Source organism: Ictidomys tridecemlineatus, chromosome 1, assembly GCF_052094955.1.
Source record: "Ictidomys tridecemlineatus isolate mIctTri1 chromosome 1, mIctTri1.hap1, whole genome shotgun sequence".
Classification (NCBI taxonomy): Eukaryota; Metazoa; Chordata; class Mammalia; order Rodentia; family Sciuridae; genus Ictidomys; species Ictidomys tridecemlineatus.
The window spans coordinates 236,326,779-236,349,631 of record NC_135477.1 but is presented as its reverse complement, the minus strand read 5'-3'; the positions used below and the strand labels follow the sequence as shown (position 1 = coordinate 236,349,631).

The 22,853-nt window shown below is 32.7% G+C and overlaps 1 protein-coding gene across 1 annotated transcript in view; it reads left to right on the top strand.

The window, feature by feature from the left end:
• Cdh9 (cadherin 9) overlaps positions 1 to 10,359 on the top strand; it is a 167,908-nt gene extending 157,549 nt beyond the window's left edge. Inside the window, exon 12 of the mRNA XM_078016931.1 lies at positions 10,278 to 10,359. Coding sequence (XP_077873057.1) covers positions 10,278 to 10,330 — 53 coding nt within the window. The 3' untranslated portion in view covers positions 10,331 to 10,359. The remainder of the gene's footprint in view (positions 1 to 10,277) is intronic.
• Positions 10,360 to 22,853: the final 12,494 nt, after the last annotated feature.

Here is a 22,853-nt window from a genome sequence, read left to right as displayed (position 1 = left end):
TGACGTATTTTGTTATATTTAACTCATTATAAAGAAAGATGGAATGCTCGGTATGTTGAATGTGTTTAACTGAAATTGATTATGTATAAGAATGGACAAAGTTAAGGGAATCAACAAGGGAGAGTGAAACACCCAATAGCCAATGAGAGCGAGACTTTCCGTTCATAATATGGAAGAATGAGAGAAGCAGTGTGCCAGGAACACAGGTGGAATAAGTTTCCCAGTATGGGAGATTTGTCTAACTCTACACCCATGCCAAGAAGAGAAAGAGTACTTGACCTTTCCTTCCTTTTGCCTTCTTAGCTACATATGTTATTTTCTATTGGCTAAACACCATGGGAAACTAAAACAGAAGGAAATCTGGGGTGCAGTCTACAGTTTTTAGCATCCTACAACATGATGGTGATGAATGTGAAGCAGATCAGAGAAACGTGGACATTGATAGGGAACACCAAAGTCAAAAGAGCCAGAAGAATTGTCTATCATGAAGCCAGAGTGTCAGCTCAATAAACTTATTGATTGCTGACTGATCTTATGTATCAGGCATTGCACTAAATAATTTTTGTCTTCTATTATGGTTCAAATGTGAGGTGTCCTCCAAAAGTTCATGTGTGAGTCAATGCAAAGGGATTTAGTAGTGAAATGATTGGGTTATGAATGTTTTAAGTTAATCAATGCCTTAATGCCCTCTAGATATTAATTGGATAGTAACTGTACACAGGTGGGTGTGACTGGAGGAGGTCTTTGGGGGAGTGTCTTTGGGGTTTATACTTTGTCCTTGTTAAACAGAGCTTCCTGGTGGTCAAGTTTTGACCTGCATATCTGGGCCACATTTTTCTGCCATGATGCGCTGCCTCACCTTAAACTCCAAGTAATCGAGCTGGATCTCTATAACTGAGATCTCTGAAACAGTGAGTCCCCAAATAAACTTTTTCTCCTCTAATTGTTCTTGTCAGGTCTTTTGGTCACAGAAGAAAAAAATAGCTGACTAAAACATTCATGTATTCATTAACTTTTCTTTATTAGTCTGTGATTGATATTCTTATTATCTATATTCCACAGTTGAAGAAAGAGCAACATAGAGATTATCTGAGCACATAGCTCATAGAAACATTGAGGATTCAAAGAAATGATATGTTAGCTGTGTAATATGTGGCTTGATCACTTCACTGTATTATTTTTTAAAAAATATTCTTTAAAATGATTACAACTGAAATAAACTTGAAAGATCTGTAAAACCCAATACCACTGAAATTCATTGGCACAAATTAAAGCAGTTTTTCAAAAGGAACTGAAAAAAAAAATAGATAAGTTATCTACCTATAATATCTCACAAATATTGAGCAGACTCAGCCAGGAGCAATCTTTAGACATATGTTCATTCAGAAGAGAGGAGATGTTCATGTTCATCCTACACGCTGGATAGTCCATAAGGATCTCCCCTAAAACCTGGAAGCTAACACCAAAGTAATGCTTTATACTAAAACTTGTTTAATACATGCCCAGAAGCTGTTCAGCCAGCCAATTACTCACTTGACCTAAAGATGTTGGTTCTCTCTCCCGAGGGGGATCTAAACAAAGTGAATGACTGTATGTGTCAACTATTTCCAAAAAAAACTCAATCTAGTAAGCATCCTAATAACTTAAGGTAGATAGGAAAACAGACTGTGTATGATATTACAGGACTATGATTTGCTCCATAAAGTTTCAAAAATGTCATGGGTCATAAAGCAAACCATAATCTTAAGAGAAATGATTCCAATTTTTTTTTAATTACAATATTACCAAAATAAACAATTTACATAAATTCTTGTGATTTAAATTGTTATAAGATTTTAAAAAATTTGCTCCTAATTCTACATTTTGGAGATGGAATTTCAAATTTCTCTGTTAATTGTAATGACATTCTGAGTAAGGAAGCATATTTAAGAAAATAATCTGCATGTATAAAACATTCTGAAGGTTAAACAGTGTTTTTAAAATTATTCTTCAGACCAAAAATAAATACTACTTTGAAGGAAAAGGTCATTTTGGGAGTATTAGGCCTGAGCATATGTGGCAATAACTTCTAAATGTTAATAAACTAGAGAAATGTAAAGATTTTTGCATTCCTAAAATCTAAAATTTAATAAATCCTCATGAAATGTGAGCTTCTCATGATTTAGTGGGGTATTTTACTTTTTATATTTGGGCATTATTTCAGTAAAAACTATGAGAAAAGTGAGCCTATATCTTTAACATAAATAATTTCTATTTCTTGGTTATGAACTGTCTTCTTAAATTCAGTGACTGACAATGAAGTAATGGACATTTGCAAACTTCAAAAGTCAATTCAATGAATATTCTGGATGAAATGTACACCTCTGCCTTCCCCTTTTCCAAAATTTAATACTTAAGAGCATTCTAATATATATTCTAAATGCTTCAGCCACATATAATCATTTTATTCAGATTCAGTCATCTCTACAACTAGTGTGTTAACTCCAGGAGAATAGAAACCAAAGCCTATTTTTTTCAATCATTTTGAGCTCATAGCACATGTCAATATCCTTGAATTGGTTAATCAGTATTGGTTGGTTATGTGAATGATAGACACTTGGAATGATCATTCCATGTTTTAAAAGACTATAGGAGACTAAGATATACCTGACCTTATAAAAGCTAGAGGGTGTTCAAAATGAGGCTGAAGAAAGACCATTCAATAACAGACAGTTATCTCTCCAAACAAATTGTGTCCATGAGAAAAATGTATTCAGTAATGAAAATAGAACCAAAGTTTACTTGCTTGTCCTTTGTTAGTGAGAGAATTAACAAAAGGACAATACACATAAAGAATTTGTGAAGACCTTTGTTAGCAACCATGAGTATAGAATCAATGAACAAATGCCTGAAAAAACTATTCTAGGTGCTGGGGACGTGGCTCAAGCAGTAGCACGCTCACCTGGCATGTGCGGGGCGCTGGGTTTGATCCTCAGCACCACATAAAAATAAAATAAAGATGTTGTGTCCACTGAAAAAGTATATATATATATATATATATATATATATATATATATGTATACATATATATACTTAATTATATATATTTATATATAAAAAGTATATTTATGTATATACTTAATTATATATATATTTATATACAAAAACTATATATAAGCTATATATATAAATATTTTAAAACTATATATATATATATATATATATATATATATATACATATTTAATTCTCTTTCTCTCTCTCTAAAAAAAAGAACTATTTTATTATGAGATACAATGACAAAAACATAACTCATTAAAATGAAGAATATGTGATGGAGACTATGCCTCTGAGAAGTTACTGAATAGCATCCCTGTTAAATGATATATGCTACAAGGAAGGAAGACACGAGAAATGATCACAGAGAAAGTATTTTACTACATTTTACATCCAAAGAACACTGTCTAAATCACTAGGATGTATCACCAGCCGGCATTCATTGCAGGCATATACTAGTGAGAACAGATGGAATATAAAATCCTATGAAACATATCTACTGAGGAAACAAGCATTTGAAAAGTTAATGAAAGACAAGTCAACAAGGGAATCGTGTAGGCCTACCTAATGTTAGTTTAATTGCAGAATAGAACATCCCTAAATTTTTAATCATTCTCCAAATGGTAAATAATAATAAGGGCAGTAATAAATTATTACCCCAAACCCAATTTATCATCATTCTATTAAGCACTTCAAGTGTGTATCATCTTACTTGATCTGACAAAAAATTTTGTAAGGTATCATTAATCATATTGATCAGTTACATGAATCTCAGAGAAGTAAAATAAACCTTAGGGTATGACAGATCCAGCATTCAAATTCAGTCAGATCCATCCTGATATGTTAAGTAACAAAAATTTTACTGTATTAATTACATCCAACCATACTCTACTATTAGACTGTTTGCATTAACAAGTAAGTAAACAATAAAAACAACTTGATAGAATTCTCTAAGGTTTATTAATTCAACAAACCCTTCAGCACCTGATAAATGCAGGTACTTTGGGTAGAAATGAAACAATGGTGACAAAAAAAGAAAAAGTGATAATGTACCTTAGCCCATTCCTTAACTCCTCCCAAGGTTCTCATAAAATATAGTGAGTGATATTCAATACTACTTGTTGAAGCCTGCGGCTTTACTGCTATTCTATGCTCCTTAAGTCCATCTTACTAAGGACGTTGGTATGATTGTACTTCCATTTTTTTAAATATTTATTTTGTACTTCCATTTTTGAGATGAATGAATAAGCACAAGCAGATTAAATAACTTGCTTCACTTTTCCCAGAAATTAAATAACAAAGCTGAATATTTCCACCAGGTACACTGTCTCTATACTTGCATATGTACTCACTATATTATATACCAATTGTGTTTTGTCAGAAGGCTATTTTAGCTTCTAAACTGCTTGTTTCCTTTTGTTGTTGTTAAAACTCCCTGTTTTAACTCCAAAATCCATTTCTTAAAAATTAAATTATGGAATCTAAAGATAAAAATAGTTACTGAATAAATTAAATATACTAGATTATGATTGGAAAATAAACTGGCCTCAAATATTAACCAGCATTGGAAGATGGAGGACATGCAGAACAGAGTTATCTTTCTATGGAGAAGAGCTTTTAGCCAATTGTATAAATGACCTTGGACAAGAACACGAAAGAGAAATATTTCTCTATCTTTTTAAGGTACAAAATTATTGTTGAATCTTTCTGTTGCATCTAGCTTTATTATGACCCCCTCAACTGATTATCAAAAATTCAGAAAAGTATTTAATTAGAAAACGTGTAATTATCAATACCAAATAAATAATGTATATGGAGGAAAAATCTTAATCTAGATTACCTTATTAGCCCATCCTCCAAATATAGAATGGAAACAATTTTCAGTTTTGGTCACATTCTAGTATCCTAGTAATTCTATTATTTCCCAGTCTACATTGTTTAGTTAGTCATGGGCCAATTTCTCTACTGAATTTTTCTTAGAACTTTTTTCTCTCATAATATATAATGCAGTCATGAAAATGACATGATATTTATTAAATTCTAATTTTGATCCAGATTAAAATCATTTAGCAAATTTTCCAGGTCAGCTAAAGGGCTCACCTTAGTTATGGTTACTGCTTCTATAGTTAGTTCTTGGTTGCACATTTTTATAATAACAGAGTTATTTTTAATCATAATTATTTTGTGAACTATTTATATAAATTTTCATCATTATGTGAAATGAGATTCTAGGCCTTGAAAGTCTAGCATTACTGTTGTTGGCTTGCCTTTCCTCCAAAAGGTTGAGGTTAGCAATATATGTAGGATCAAAAACAATAGGCAGTCTTAGCTTAGCAAAAGGCCACACATGATAAAAATTATTTCTCAGTCCCCTAGCAATTGGTGTGACCATATGCTTGATTTTAACCATTGCTAGGATGAGTTTCATGAGTTCAGCCTCTGAAATGAGGTTACCCCATCCATTGCTTCTAGTTCAGGAATGGAGGAAACATACATAATATATTAAATTTCTAGAGTAGATGGGTCAAGAAATATTACAGAGCCCACACACCACCTCCCTCAGTCTTTTATATGAAAACAGATGAGCTTCTCTGACACACAAAGGTAGGTACACAGTTAAAAAAATTGCCTAAAGTTAACAAAAATCAAAAACGTGACCTCTCTTCACATACAGGTTTTGGAATGTTCATTTCTTTGTAATTATTAAAGCTCTGAACTCATTTTAATATTTCTAGCCCTACAACCCAGGCTAAATTCTCCTGTGGCTTATTACTTTGCTATGGAGTTTAGTCCATCAAACTCTTAGTTATTCCTTTCCATACTTGGTGGATAATAATATTCCAGACCGTTCCAAGTTAAAAGGAAAAAAAAAGATGAAAGTGAAGAGAATAAAATAGACACTTACCATTAAAATGAAAATATAAAAAAGCTCAGCTCTTTCTTTTCTTTGGTTCACATCTGATTCATGTAAACAAATGCGTCCATATAACTGAAAATTTCTTGACTAAGGATTTATTTCCAGGATATAGCAGGATCTTCCATTACCACAGATCTTCCAAGGAATCTCATCCCTATAACTCTAATGCTCTCCAAATATGATAGGCAGAAATTACCCCTCATTAATACATAAAGAAGAAACAACCTTAAGTTTTCAAAGGTGTGATTCAGCATAAGTGAAATCTATTATTTTGTGCTCATTCAAGGTTTCAAAGTAGTTATCCTGAAGGTCATATTCCACATAGCGACTGAATTACACAAATGAGCTCTTTTATTTCACAGTTACATCACTCGCTGAATCTGGCTTAGAGAGAAGAAATAAAGAGGTAAAAAGAAAAAGAGAGAATTGTGTGGGGATGTTTGGTCAGGCTTGAAAATATTATACTTAACTACCTGCCACACTACAATAGCTTAAATGCAAGTCTGTGGCTACAAGTCAGGGGAGTCAGAAACTACTACTAGGTAGAGGTTACAGGAACAGAGAAAATATTTAGGCAAACTAGAAGCCAGAATAATAACAAGTCTCTCACAAATCTCTGACTACTTGTTTCAGAGATTTGTGATACCTCTCATAATCTTCCACAGTCCCATTGAAGTCCTTCTCTCTACAGAGAATCTTCTACCCCTTTCATTTTTTAAGGGGCATTGTCAATGGGAGCATTTAGCACTCCAAATATTTCTGGAAAAGATGCATTAAAAAATCCATGCTATAAAATCACTTTTTGGATTTTGTTATTTATTTGATTTTATTCAGGGGTCTCCTACAGAGATCCTAGCCACATGACAGAGGTTCTTGGCAATCATTTTGACTATTTGTATATGGGACTAGCCTGATATTTGAGGACAAGCAGGAATCTTGTTAGTGTATCTTCTGGAAGAACTTCAACTTTAACATTTTATAAAGAAAGTGTGTATTTAAATGACAATGAGGAAAAATTATCAAAATTCAAGACATTAAAGATATGAAATAACTGAGACGAAAGAGAATCATGAGGAAATAAGAATCTTTGCAATTCATCATAATTTGGAGTGCTTTATTGTTTTTAGGTAAGACAGAATAAAAGAAATCAATACAAATTCAGGTAATTTCACTGAATTTTGGATGGAAACTTGAGTAAGTTTATGTTTAATGACTTGTGTTATCTACTATTAACTGAGGAGTGTTAGAAACAAGAAAGATTAAGAAAATGCAGCCTCAAAATAGCTGACTGGAATTTCCCAAAGTACATTTCATGGAATATCCATCTTGCACGATGTGCTATGAATAAAAGATTTAGTGGTCAAATTTAAAAAGCATTGCCTGCATATTCAATAAACATTCTCACACTATGTAAGCGTATTATAAATTCTGGATTTTGGTGCTATGAACTGACCTCCCTTGTTTAATCCAGTAATTCATTAAAACATTTAACACTATACCTTTTTACGATTATATCAACTTAAAAAAAACATTGAATTTAACATTATATCTAAGCCTCATAGCAGAGGCTAATATTTATAATACATTTCTCAAGTGCTAGCATTATTCTAACACTTTCAAAATAAAAAGATTGATCATGTCCATCCAGATTGTTTTCTCTCTACACATATAAACATCAATTGCAATTATCTCAAGTTTTAAAACCATCAAGCTGAATGTTTATGTGGATGATTGAAAACTAACTCATTTTTAGTTCTTCTGTGAGACCATATTGGGAGGAAGGAAAATGGAGGTTATGGCAAGGGCAAACTTATTTTCCACCAGCTAGGAGATAAATATTCTCACTCTGATCACCAAAAGCCATAGTCATATTTTGCCTTGATCTGATTGGAATAAATTCACTCTTTTCTCATGTTGTGTGTTTGTCATAATCCATGGTAAAATGACTGGCCCATTACATACAGAGTTGAAGACAGTGGGTACAGAAGTTAGGAGCCCTTGAAGTTCACAAAATTTTATGCCTATTTATTGAAGTAGAGATTCCTAATACTCTTCTAAGAAAACAAAGGATTTCATCAAGTCCAACTGAAAGAACAATTTTCCCCTAAAGCATGCAGAAGCTCTGGATAGGTCATTTTACTTGCTCTTCCCAATTTCTAACAAATCTAAGCATTTTCCATAAACCTAGCAGTTATTTTACCTAATAATATCTAAGGAAATTAACTCAAAAAAAGGTGATTGTCTGAATGTCTAATATTTTTCATGATTATATCATTTGAATTTCTTCTTTTTCTTCTTTTGAGTTCTTAGAACTGTGTGATATACAAACTAACAATGTAAAACTTATTGAGTTCCAAACATTTGGAAAAAGTTTACAGTAAATTTTGACAGCATAATAAGTGCATATAAATAACTACTTACAAATAATAATTTGGTTTTACAAAACAAACAGAAAAGGAAATATCTTCATCTATCTAATAAACAACCCCAGGGCAAAAATAAAATGTCTAAATTCAGCACTAACTTGATATTTATCAGAAAGTGTTTATTTCATGACAACTATGGATGAATGGATAATGATAGCAAAGAAGATAATTTCCTCTGTTTAACTCAATTACACTGAGGTGTCTCCAGTTTAAGGCAACCAAAACAGTAGTGATTTCCCCAACAGAGGATGTAGTTGCAAAGAATTAGTGTGGTTAAATTAATATCTATAATTACTAATTCATATATATATATATATATATATATATATATATATATATATATACATGTAAATAGCCACTCACGGTAAAAGACTAGAAGTGAGCATTATTTTGTGTCAAGATATTCATTGGGAAGCTTATAACACTGTATATTTAGAGTTGGCTTTTTAGAAATCTCTTTCTTCTTTCTGTTCCATCTTCATTCAAAGTATTCTTCCCTTCCTTTATTGATTTCTGCCACTTTCTGTGAGCTTCAAAATAGCTCCATCTGCAGTGCTGGTCTCTGAAAGATCCAATGTACAAAAATGAATTATTCTGTTAAACATTTGCTGTACTCAGAAACTTTGTAAGCTCTCTGTATCTTTTGCTCTCCCCCACCCTATCTCTGCCCTTTATCAGTTTCCTCTTTGAGGATTGTATTTCTGACACTTATGCCTCTCTTACTTCTTGTAAAGCTAATATTAATGCAAAAAAGACACTCATTGTGTCAACTTTTGGGGTCATGTTATTTATTCCTTTTTTTGGCACAGTAGGAACATTATATAATTTTCCCAGGAATAAATAATCAAATTATCAGAAATAGTATTTGACAAAATACTAATATTCCAACACAAAGGAAACAAAATTACTCCCCTGGCTATGGAACTCCTGGTTATCTCACTCATAGCTACTGGGCAGGATCAAAGGAGTCAATAGAGAAGAGGTAGGTGGGAATTGGTAAAAGATTAATTTTGCTTTTAATTTTTCATTGCCCACCATGTATAGATGTAAATGTAACAAAATAACCTTAGATCTGCATGGACAGATGGCCTTACCCATAAGCATTCAATAGTGCTTTTCTCAGATTTTAGGTGAATGTTGCCATAGCATTAAATAAAAGCCTCTACCACTGCCTGTATTGAGGCAATGGGATTCCAATCCTATGAAGCTATGAATAATACCCTACACTATTGAGATTTGTACCCTACCACTTGAAGAAGCAAGACAACAGAGTCACATTTAAAAGTTTTTGGAGGCTTTTTTAGGAACCAAAGTATTTAACAAATTGATGCTTTTTATCTGATGCCCTTGCTTTACCAGTGCATTAAGCAAGTATTTATCTAATAATTGTATCTGTAAAGTCTAGAGTAAAGAGCATGCAGAGTGCAAGTCTGTCTGCTAAATATATTTAAAAGTATATTCTCCAATTACAGCATTCATTTTCTCACTAGCAATTTCATGATAGCTGTTCTACTTGGTCAATGATAACTTGTCTTCTTCATTCATTTTGCATAACAATTACTGAATGTGTTGCTGAGCACATTGTAGATACACAGAATTACCATTGGATGAAAATAAATTCCAAGATTTTATAAAAGAATATGAAGAGACAATACTTATTTGTCTGGAAATAAGCAGTACTTATCCATGTCATTATTTTTCCCTATACAAAGTGTTATAAGCTGAATGCTTGTTTCCTCCAAAAATTCATATGTTGAAGCCTAATCTAGTATTTTCAGGTAGGACCTTGGAGAGGTAACTAGGTCTTAAAGGTGGATTCCTAATCACAGGATAAGTGTCCTTGTAAGACAAGAGAGAATTTTCTTTTTCATTCTCTCTTTTATTCTCTCTGTCTTCCTAGGCACAGCAACCATATGGCCATCTGCAAGTACAGAAGAAGGTTTTCAATCTTGATTTTGTACTTCCCAACCTCCAGTGCTATGGTAAATAATTTTTTAAAAATAATCTATTGTATTTTGCTGTAACAATCTGAACAGGTCAAGACCTGAATAAATACTAACTGTATTCTGAAGCCATAGTTCGATATTTGCAATTTTAAACACACTTGGGCAATATAATTTGATATATTTCCAATAAATTAGTTAGAGAAATAGACATAGATGACTACAGTGGAGTTGGTGAGAAGTGGTCAGAAAAAAGATAAATTTCAGTAGGACAAACAATACTATTGTTGACAAATAGGATAGCAGGCATGGTGAAGAAGATTCAAGGATGATTCCACAGATTTAATATCAGGATTGAGTACCACAAAAGTAAAGAGTTTTCAATAGGAAAATTAGAAAGAGTTTCACTTCATATACATAACATTTGAAGTAGTCTCTTCCACATTCAAGTGAAAGTAACTGAGGAGGTACTTCTCCGGAGTTAAGGAATAAGATTTGGCCTGGAAATACCACTTTTCAGCTCATCAATATATAGTTGTTGTTGTTGTTGTTGTTGTTTTAAGTCAATAGTCTGAATCAAATGCACAAGATAATGGTCAATTGTGTCGAGTGCTGCTGATTTTTTGAGGAAAATTAGAACTTCAGTCTGCTCACAGAGATTATTTTCCAGGCTCTATTAGCTATCTTGAGGAGAACATATCTCAAAAGAGTCATGGGAACTGAATTACTACTTAATGAGCTCAAAGGAGAGAGGGAGAAAAAAACTCAATTATTTCATAATCTTAATTCAAAAAATTCCCTCTACATGAGAAATCAATGAAGTTTATATTAATTGGAAAGGATTCAGAATTTAAGATTTTTTGAAGTTGTAAGATATAGAAGCAAAGGTATCTGTTGATGAAAATAATATAATAGAAAGGAATTTATTGTAGGTAAAGTACAAATAAGGGACTGTTTGTGAAGTTATGGTCAAGAAGTAAATAGTTAAAAAGCATAGATAGTTATTGTCCTCTTAGAAAGGAAACCAGTGTACTGGTTGTGACAGCAATGTAGAGTCAGGTTAACATTGTAGATTTGGTGGTGAATGCCTATGAAATGTTCTTCTCCTTGATAGCATATTTTTAGTGAAGAAGAAGATCTAAAGTTATCTTGGAACAATTCAGTAAAAGAAGTTTTAAATGGCTTCAGGGAAAAGCGAAGATATGACACAGGTCTTTAAGAGATTGCATGTCATCAATCAGCTGTACTTAATTATATCTGAAGAAAGAACACTTTGTTTTCCACCCTTTTAAAACTCTAACCTTCACTTCCAAGTAGAATGGACCATACTTTCCTATGGGATTCTACTTGACCCTGAATGCTGTGCTCTTCCCATAACACTCTGCAGCACTTTAAATATATAATATTTCACTCTAATGGATCATAAGTGCTTCAAAGTTAAGGACTTCCATCTTAAAGGTTTGCGGTATGCCTGGTGCTTATTTTACAAGATTATTTATTCTATTATATGTTTCCTCAAAGTTACAATTAACACTTTATACAATGATGAAGTCTTATTTCAGAGATACCATTTGAAACTCATCATCTGCTTCATATAGAAGCTAGTTCCTACAGAATAATAATACCCCAAACTGTATTCTTTACACAATCTAAAAATCTACTATATAAGCAATGGTATCTTCAACAATTAAAATTCATTTTGATGCTTCCAAAATCTAAATCTTCAATTGTCATGAAAATGAGTAAAATGTTCTTTTCTGTGTGGTGGGCTATTTTTGACATATATTTGAATCTGTACGTGTATAGAAATACTCCATTCAGATACCACTATTTGTTTTTTCTCAATTTTAATTTAATTATTACAGCAAATTTCAATATGCCTCTAAATTATAAATAAAAAATCAGTAATAATTTCAAAGTAAAGCCTTTACTAATTTGCAAGAAAATCATTTTAGATTTTAATATATGATTGCCTTACATTGGCTTGTAGACACAATTTTAGTAACAGTTCTATGTTGTCAACTAAAATTACTTATTTTTTTAATGTCTTCTAGCCACATATGCAACTACCATAAACTACTCCAAGATGTAAACTGATAACTCACAAGACCACTTGAATCATTCACTTGATAGATCAATGGAAAATTAGACTCGATAAGATTAAACTAAAGTCATACTCCTTCCATCTTCAAAAGCAGTACTTTTATGAAATTTCCTGTCTTAGTAAAATGATAACTAATTCTACTCAGTTACAAAAGTCAGAATCATATCATTACAATTCTTGTAGTCTTCATTCTCAAACCCATCATCACTTCCTGTTAAATAATTATTTTGCTCCTAAATAGTATTGAAATTCCATCTACTTTTTCCACATGAAAAATACTTTCTGTCTCTCATGCACAAAGCCTCAGTTCTAACCCCTGTTCCCCCCCCAAAAAAAACCAAAACAAACAAATAAAACAACAACAACAACAACAATAACAAAGCCTATCTTCTTTCCTACAAGGTGCAGTCGCAGGACTCCTGTTGTGCAGCCATAGCACTTTAATTAGCCTGCAGATCCTTTGGCTTCTTTAAACCATTATATTTATGATGCATTCATAAATACTTTTACAAAATTCAATTCTTATTCATGTAACTGCATATACTTAAAAATTAAAAGAATAAATTGATGCATCTTTGTTGTCCTTAAACACTTTAGCAAATCATAAATCTGGCTTTCATAGGCCTTTCTGGCTTTGCCTCACAATACACTTCTCATTCTTCCTGTCTGTTCTGTCTACCAGCCATTCTGTTCTTTGTCTGAAAATGTGAAATGTTTCTCTTCAAAAGTGTTCACTCTGCCTCCTCGTAGGCTTTCGTTTTATTGGATTTACTGTTTCTTCCAATTTTAACTTAAAAGTCACATTTTAATGAAAAATTCTTTCTTTTCTTAGTATTTGTATTATTTATATATGACTACAGAATGCATTACAATTTGTATTACACACAGTTTTTTCATATCTCTGGTTGTATACAAAGTATATTCACACCAATTCGTGTCTTCATATATGTTATTTGGATAATAATGATCATCACATTCCACCATCATTTATGACCCCATCCCCCCTCCCTTCTCCTCCAACCCCTCTGCCCTATCTAGAGTTCATCTATTCCTCCCATGCTCTCTCTCTCCCTATCCCACTATGAATCAGCCTCCTTATATCAGAAAAAAAAAAACATTTGGCATTTGTTTTGGGGGACTGGCTAACTTCACTTAGCATTATCTTCTCTAACTCCATCCATTTACCTGCAAATGCCATGACTTCATTCTCTTTTACTGCTAGATAATATTCCATTGTGTATATATGCCACATTTTTTCATCCATTTATCTATTGAAAAGCAGTATGGAGATTTCTTGAAAAATTGGGAATGGAACCACCATTTGACCCAGCTATCCCTCTCCTGAGTCTATACCCAAAGGACTTAAAAACAGCATACTACAGGGACACAGCCACATTAATGTTTATAGCAGCACAATTCACAATAGCTAACTGTGGAACCAACCTAAATGCCCTTCAATAGATGAATGGATAGAAAGATTATTTCTTTGATAGATCTCAAATGGCTAACTCATTCTCTTGCTTATTTTCAGAGTGACAACTTGAAAGGATTTACCACAATTATGATATTTTACATATATTAGTATGTTTTATGATTATTTGATCACTGCATACCTAATTAGATGAAACTCCAGGTGGTTCAGTTAAGAACCTTGTGTGAAGCTTCTGATTACAAAAATACCATATTCTTCATTCAGAACATGGCACACGGAATATCTATGTCAAATATTGATTGAAGTAATAACTGGCCAGAAATATATAGAAAACGTATTATAATTTCACATAGAGCCACCTTGAACTAACAGAATAATTGTTCTAATTTAATTATTCATTTTTCTTTTATTTATTTAATTTTTAGACACATGGTACCAGAAGCAATTCTGGGACCAATTTTTCAGAATTGCACAAGCTAAAGGAGCATTCCAGAATTATTTTTCTTTGAACAGATAGTAGCTGCTATATAAAAAAAAATGCATGCTATTTAAAAAAGCTAAAATGAGTTTATATGAAATAAAATATATCTGAAATTCCAGAGGAAATATTTTCTGTCTAATGATTATTCATAAATTCTTATTTAAAATTATGATATAATTTGAAGCTAAAACTATTCATCATTGACAAGATGAGAAATTTCTTATATGCAATTATGTTTTATTTTATAAGGAAAATAATGTATATTGTTAAACCACATTTAATGCATTTTAGAATTTTAAATTATGTTTGCCTATAATCAATATGAATTAAAGACATTACTTTGGGAGAGAGACTTTATAAGGGAAGAATTTTCCAGAATAATGTTTTAGAAATAAATGAAATTTGTGCAAGAGTATACTTCATTGTTAATAATGTGAATAATTCCTTCAATTTATATTCCATATTTGTTACAGCTTAAGTAAGCTAGCCCTGATGTGGAGTAGGGAGAATTGTATTTCCCTGGAGGCTCTGCCAATCACCAGCTACATGGCCCTGGGCAATATAGAGAGGCTTCCTGTATCTTGCTTTCCTTTTAACAGAATGAATGTGCTACCCTTTATTATTTCTAAGGGAACATTCAAAGCCATGATTTTGTGGTCTGATTTTCTTATTCATATAGAATACAGTATTTATGGAGTCTATATTTTTATCCTTGAAGTTTTCATAATGGGTAAATTAAAATAGCTTAAAGAAAATCACAAAAGTGTAAGTAAAAAGGATAAATAGACCTGGGGATTATTTCCCAATTTGGATGATTTTGTTGCTGAGAGATTGTTTCCATGGTACATATTCTGTCATAATCACTAGAAAAGATGTCTATATTACTTTTATTTGCTCTGACAATATCAGTTGTTAACTGTCTTACAATTCTTTTTCAAAACAAAGATTGAAGCAAGGACAAAGCCTGAAATAGTGTAAACTCATTACTGTGACAAAATGTAATTCTAACTCATTATCATTTAAAAACTATAATCTTGTGTTCGCTCAATATGTGATAGTCACTCAGGGATACTGCATCATTATCTTTCCTTAGAGACCATTTAAAACTTTCTCTGCAGGAAAAGTGAAGGCCAAAAAAATCAAAACCTTTCTATTTGAAATCAGACTGTTTTAGCTTTATATATATATATATATATATATATATATATATATATATGATCAATTTAGAAATTATATTCTCTATTGTAAATCAGACATATTACAGTATATTTCTATGTATAGATGCATGTATGTATGTAGACATTTACATGCAGATGCATGTATGTATGTATACATTTACAGGCATGAAGATATATAATTGCATGTTTACAAGTTACATGATTTAAGCATATGTCAAAAAAATATTTTCCAGTTAATAAAGAATCATAGATACTTATTCAGTTATATTAATGAAGATCTAACTTGCTCTTTTGAATAGGCAGTGATTCTTTATATAAATTCTTTGGTGTTTTCTTCATTTCTAGATCATACACCTGAAAGACAGGAATTAGGTAGAATTACATTAAACACACTTTTTAAGTTCCATGTAGGCAGATATTTGAGTTCCTTTGGTCAATTTTGATATAATAACCAAAGTAGTGAACTTTGTCATCTTTTGTTTATTAATATTTCTTTTCTAAATTTGTGTTTTTCACACTATAGTGCTGTTTTATACCTTTGGTAGGTAATAGAAAACAATCTGATTATTACTTTCCTTTAATATATGTTCACCTTTGATACAATATCATTCAAACTGTATGTTGCAGTGAGTTAATATTGTGAACACTATTTTTTTGTCTTAATTACGTGAGACTGCCTCGTTAGTTAATTCAAAATTATTGTTGTTGTTATTATTTATTGTTGTAATGCTGGATATCAAAACCAGGATCTCATGGATGCTAGGCAAGCTCTGGATCACTGAACTGCATCACCAGCCTAAAAGTATTTTTAATGATAATGTTAGTATATAATTTTAATGTATTTAGTCTTATCTAAATAGAATAGGATATTTTATTTCAATATTTCTTAAATTTAGTAATTCACCATGCACAACATAATAGCTGGAAAATATTAGCTTTTATTTTTTAAAGAAATAAAAACATAAATAGTATTTACCTATATAATTTTCTTCCAATTGAGAATTGATTAAAGCAGCTTCCTCCAGGTATTATTTTGCATATTTTTTGTTGTTGTTGCTGATGTTTTTTTTTTCCTTCCTTCCTTTCTTTTTTCCCCCTGTATTGCTATTTATCTATTAGATTCTCCTCTTATTTCTTTAATTTTCATATTTCAGGACTTGCATTTAGTACTTAAATATCCTTTTGTTTCTCCTAGTGACTTAAATATTTCATATATTATTGTTTGTGGTTTTAGAGATCAAACCCAGGCCCTTCCACACACTGGATGAGTACCGACCGCCACTGAGCTACATCTCAGCCCCAATTCATCATTTTTTTCTGCTTGCTGTGGCTTGTATACTTTGACTTTCCAACCTTTATAGCCTTAGTTGAACTCTGATTTTCACATTTCCCCATGGTCTTGGATGGGAATAGCCCTACTTATGATTCTGGCCTAACATAAAGACACTGGCTAATCAAAACCCCAGCTTTCACAAGAAGGAAATCAATGTGGCAATTTGCATCAAGTAAATGTTTTTTCTTGATAGAATCACTCAGTTGACTGCAAAAAAAAAAAAAAAAAAAAAAAGTCTTGGCTGTCTTCCGATCTCATTCTCATGTATTTTGTTAAAACACACACACACACACACACATTCAAAAGTTCTTTGAATGATGATTTGGCTCAAATATCAGTTGAAAGAATTGTACTTCTAGGGATTTAGAATATTTCATTCTGGTATCCTATTACCACCAAAAACTGGGATAAGACAACAAATTTCTTAAAGTTTTTGTACAAATACAGCTGCAGGCTTTTTCAATATGCTGGACTCTTCGTACATGGTTGATAAAGAGTAGATGAATTTTCTTTTACTACTTTATCACACAAGAATGAGATATATATTCCCCTAATGAATAAAAATCATCATCATTATTATTTTTTTATGGGGTTTCAAGTACATGGGTCCCTAACCCTTGGTTACTTGATGGAGCATAGTCTCTTTCATAGGCCCCTGTAATGAGGGAATTGCTTAACATTTAAGTGTTGCTTAACATTTAAGTGTTTACCTGCCATATTAAGGCAATCCCCTGAAGGAACTGTAAATCTTTGCAGCCTTTAGGTGGAAAATGTAAACTTTCATTTGTAATTGAGTCATTTTTTCATGGTTGATAAAATGACCATGAATTAATGGTTCAAGAACTTCCCCTTTGCTTTCCATCTTTCAGCATCAAAAGAGTGGAGAGCACTAAGTCCTCCGCACATCACAGTGTGAGTCCACAGGCCTCACTGGGCGTCTCCTCCAGCACTTCCTGTGGCTAAATCAGCTCTCTAAGTGCAGCTGTTTTCTCCTTGGATGGGACTTCGACTTCTGTGCAAGCACGTGGTGTCTTCTCTTTATTAGATAATGATAATATCCTCAGTTTCTTAACCCTGATAATGGTAGTGTTAAATTTGATATGAGCTGAATTCCGCCACCCCTTCCAAAAGAAAGAATAAAACTATACACTGTTATCTTGACTTTCAGGATTTGAAGACAAGGTTTTTATAGAGGCATTGAGGTTAATATGAGGAAATGAGGTTAGGCAGGTGCTAATCCAATGCGACTGGTGTCCTTATGAAAAGGGGGCACTGAAACACACATAGAGAAAAAAAAAATGTGAAGAGACAAAGATAAACATTAAAAATAAACCACTAAGTGGAAAGGACAGATTTCAATTAGTAATAACATGGCAATAGGCAAGTGTTCAGAGTGAATTGATTTCAACGTAAACTTGTACTGAGCTTGATTTTTTTTTTTAAATTTTAAGACATTGAGGTAGTACAAAGAAGCGTCTCAGTGAAGTAAGAGAAGTGAAACATTACAAAGCATTCATCAGTGCAAATGTGATTGGGCTGGCTGTGTCTGATAACTGGCAATTATCAAATTTAGAATTTTATCCTCTGGCAGATCTTTAGAGATAGGGGCCCTGCCTTCACCAGTCTTTGCAGAAAGGCTCTCTAAATTGTTTTGGCAGCCTTGAGTTTTCTGAAGCAGGCAATTTAAAGGGAGCAAGGATTGTCTTATGGATTTGACTTTAAGCTCTTAGTTAAACTGTGCTAGTGTATAAGTCTTTACAGTCCAAGCTTGAGTCCTAGGAAGAGCATAGAGGAGCTAGCTTCTCCGGGGTTTTGTTAAGGCCAGAATCTTTGTCAAGACACAGAGAAAACATAATCTTCTACAAGACAGGGAGAGAGCAGATTCTTCTGTCTGCAAGGAGACATGTATTAATATAAGAGACTCGATTCTCCCTATTGAAAATAAGGAAATAAAGTTTTTTTTCTGTACTTCTTTTTCACAGAGCATTTATTTTAGTAAACAGAAAGTAAATGTTATTTCTTTGTCTGTTCAACTGTATGTGAATCTTTTAGAAACCATATAAGATTTTTGTCATCCCTATAGTCCTGGAATTCCTTTCTTAAGGACTTGGGAGTCATCTCACTGAATGATATAGCATTCAGAGATTGATGATTGATAACTCAGAGATAGCAGCTCTGACTCCTCCATTTCTGTGGAAGGGACAAACCTAACTTCTGTAAGCATCATGCTACAATTTGCACATCTACCTCCTTTCATAGCAATAAGGGTTGCTTTATCTCAGGACAAAACTAGTTAACTAACACAGGTAGGGATACCAGTTACTAGGTGAATCAGGGAAAACAATGTGTGACATCTAGAGACATCAAGTCCTTTTATTCTGGACTAGTCATGGTTTTTCTTGAGAACTCGAAATCACTTTGGTTGAATATGCTTGGCTGTATAAATGGGTGAGATTTCTTTCTGCCTTTTCAATCTCATAGCAGATTGCCTATGAGAGCAAAACTTCCTGGTTTAAGACTTATTCAAAAGCAAAATTTTTTCTCTTTCTCTGCTACCTTGTGTGAAGTTTTCTGGGTTATGAGATCTTGTTTTCTAATTGTTCTTCTCCTATATCTCATAGTCATCAGAAAGAACCAACATTACTGACATCTTGATTTAGGATTTCTCACCTCTGGAAACTTGAGATAATAAATTACTGTTGTTTGATCACTCAGTTTGTGGTTCTGTGTTGTAGTAGTTTTGGAAAATGAATACAGATGAGAGCTTGTATTTAAAATAGCTGGGGAAAATATAAGAACTTAATCCTAGTGTTTTAGGTTTCTTTTAGGCTTCTTTTCTCCTAATGATGTTTACATGTAAGATGAATGGGAGTTGGGAAAGTCATCAATATATGATTCTGGTATCCAGGAGCTCTGTGAATATAACACTTCAATAATTCCCGTTTTCAACTATTTAATAAAACAAATTTGGTGGATTTACATATTTCACCTACTAGACATTAGTGTCTCAGAAACACATCATTGATCTCTGCTTAATTTTACATGTCTATCCATCCACTTGAGCCTTAAAATATTTTAGAAGTTGTGAAGTGGACCCCAGGTTAGTACCTACCCAAATAATGTCATAGTAAAAATGTATGTAGTCAAAAGAGAGATTTAAAAAATTTCATTCACTAATCAATCAAAACTGTCTTTAAAAGTCAATAATATATTAAAATAACTTTTTGTTTTGGCTTACATCCACACCCAGTCTGGTCAGTGAATATTGAACAGTCTCCAAGGTGCTATGAATCTCTCTGGCCTGGCAAATTAATAAACTCAGGCATGATATACACTATTGTTGTGTAAGCTGCTCTGTCCCTCTTCAACGTTTTTTGTTATGTTGATCAGTAGGGGGATAGAGAGGACATGTTTGCCTTTCTGTCCATTATGTGAGAGTCAACAATGGAAAGACATCACAACTTTGGCAGATTTTTCCATGGATTTTCATTCTAATATATCATTGCTCTATGTGCTAATCTGGAAAGGAACCTGAATGATTCCTTACCTTCCCCAGCTTTCAAAGCCTGATGGAAGGGTACGTTTTGGGTAAGAGACTAACAAAAGCAGCAGAGGTCACATCAGTGGAAATTGGCTTTACTGTACAGCTTTCTGCATATTACCCCAAGTCACAGTTTGATGTCAAATAATGTAAGTTTAGGATTAGACAGTGAAATTATTTAGTCAGAAGACTACAGGAATAGGGAGAATATCCTGATCTCAGAAACTTATATGTGTTTCCAAACCAAGTAGATACAAAGCTTATTTTATGAGTTAATGAGAACTAAAAAAGATTAGCAGAAACTTATAAGGGGAAGCTGGGCAAAGAAGGATGAATCAGCAGTGTCTGATTGGAAAAGGGTCTTGCTGTACTCAGCCAATTCTTAGAATAAGCTGATAAAGGGAACATGTTCTATTTCTTTATCTCTTGCTTAGACTCAGTGATGTGCAAAATGGGTTTGGTCAACATGGACCTACTGTCAAGCAAATTGAGTTTTGTTAACATCATCTCTTCCAACAATCCAACCATTTTTTTTCCATTGAGAAAACACATACTTTGCAATATTCACATTATAAAAAATTGCTAAAGCATCTCTTTAATTAATATCTTCTAAATTCATTAACACTTGGAAATAGCAAAACTGTGGTTTTAAAATCAATCTCCAAGCAAGGTCCAGTGGTGTATGCCCTTATTCCCAGTGCCTAGGGAGGCTGAGGCAGAAGGATCACAAGTTCAAAGCCAACATTAGAAACTTAGTGAGGCCCTAAGCAACTCAGAGAGACCTGTCCTTAAAAAAATACAAAAAAAGGACTAGGGATGTGGATCAGTGATAAAGTACCCTTGAATTCAATCCCTGGTACCAAAAGGGAAAAAAAAAAATTTCCAGGGAATTATTCTGCTCTTATGAAATGTGTTATGTAAGAGTCTCAACACTAAAACGTTTAAAACAAACAATACACATACAAAATGTAACATATTTCATATTTGTACAAATACGTTTTAACTTAAGCATAGTATCCTTTCTTTCATTTTCCATGTGTTCCGGAAAGTATTTACAATCTGAGGGCATTAAATAATCATAGAAACCTCACAAAACAAATTGAAAATCTATTTTAAACAAATGATATATTTCTCAAAAATAAATGAAATTGGGAAACATAACATTTTGTTTGTTTTTATACATTTTTAAACTTAACACAATAATCATATGTATGGGGGGGTACAACATGATAGTTTGTTAGATATATAAAGTGTATAATGATTGAATCAGGTCAACTGTCATATTCATTTCCTCAAATATTTATCATTGGAGTGGAAAACCAATGATAAATTTTAGATAAATGCTATCTTTCTTAGCTATCTGAAAAATAAAAATAAATTTTTATGTGGCATACTCTTTTTCCGTGTAATGATAGGTATGACCTGATTGTTTGTTTGCCCTTAAAATTTATATGTTGAAATGGTAAACCCCAGATTAATGGCATTAGGAGATGAGGCCTTTGGGGAAGTGATGAGGTACAGAGGCAGAGCCTTATGAAAGAGATTAGTGCCCTTGGAAGAGACATGAAGAATCTCTTTGCCATTTCCAACATGTGAAGACATGATGACAAGCAGCTCCTCCAGGAATCAGGAAGTGAGCTCTCACCGGACTCCAAGCCGGCTGCTGCCTTGATCTTTGTATTTTCCACTCTACAGAACTGTCAGAAATAAATTGTTTATTACATCCTATCCAGTTTATTCTATTTTGTTATGGCAGCCTGAATGGACTAATGAAAACTTTGAAATGGATTTGCATGTGAGATTAAAAGCCTGTTTTAAATGATTTAACTTAGGGTCTTGGGGGTGAACCTCTGTGGTATAGTGCTTGACTAGCATGTATAAGGCTGTTGTCAATTCCTAACACTGCAAAAAGGTAAAACCAAGAAAAGCAATTATCTTGATTCTTCTTAGTTACATTTGAAACATAAAAGATAGCATAATGTTTAGTTATATTTATAACACTTAAGACAATGAGTATTCATTAATACAGAATGTTATAATAAGCCATATGGACAGAAATATATATGTGAGCTATATTATGGGTGAGAGGCTTCAATTTGTTATGGGACCTCAGCTTAAATGATGCATGAATCATTGGTAGGCTCAAATGTGATATATTATAGTTTAATTATTTTATTTAAAGGAAATCTACTTGAAAAATAAAGGGGACTTTGTAATAAGAACAGATTCAATTCTCAAATCCAGATGATTATAATGATCTTCCCTGTGACTTGTATTTAACATGTATTTGAACTTCTGAGGCATTTCATATTGCTTTTAAGTTAACAGTATTCCCAATTGTTGAAGACTTTTCTGTATAGATATCTTTCCATATAAATAACACAGATATAAAAAGCCAAAATTACTGGTATTAATCCAATAATTAACAATGCAATGATTTTTCTACAAATAATTGCATCCCCCA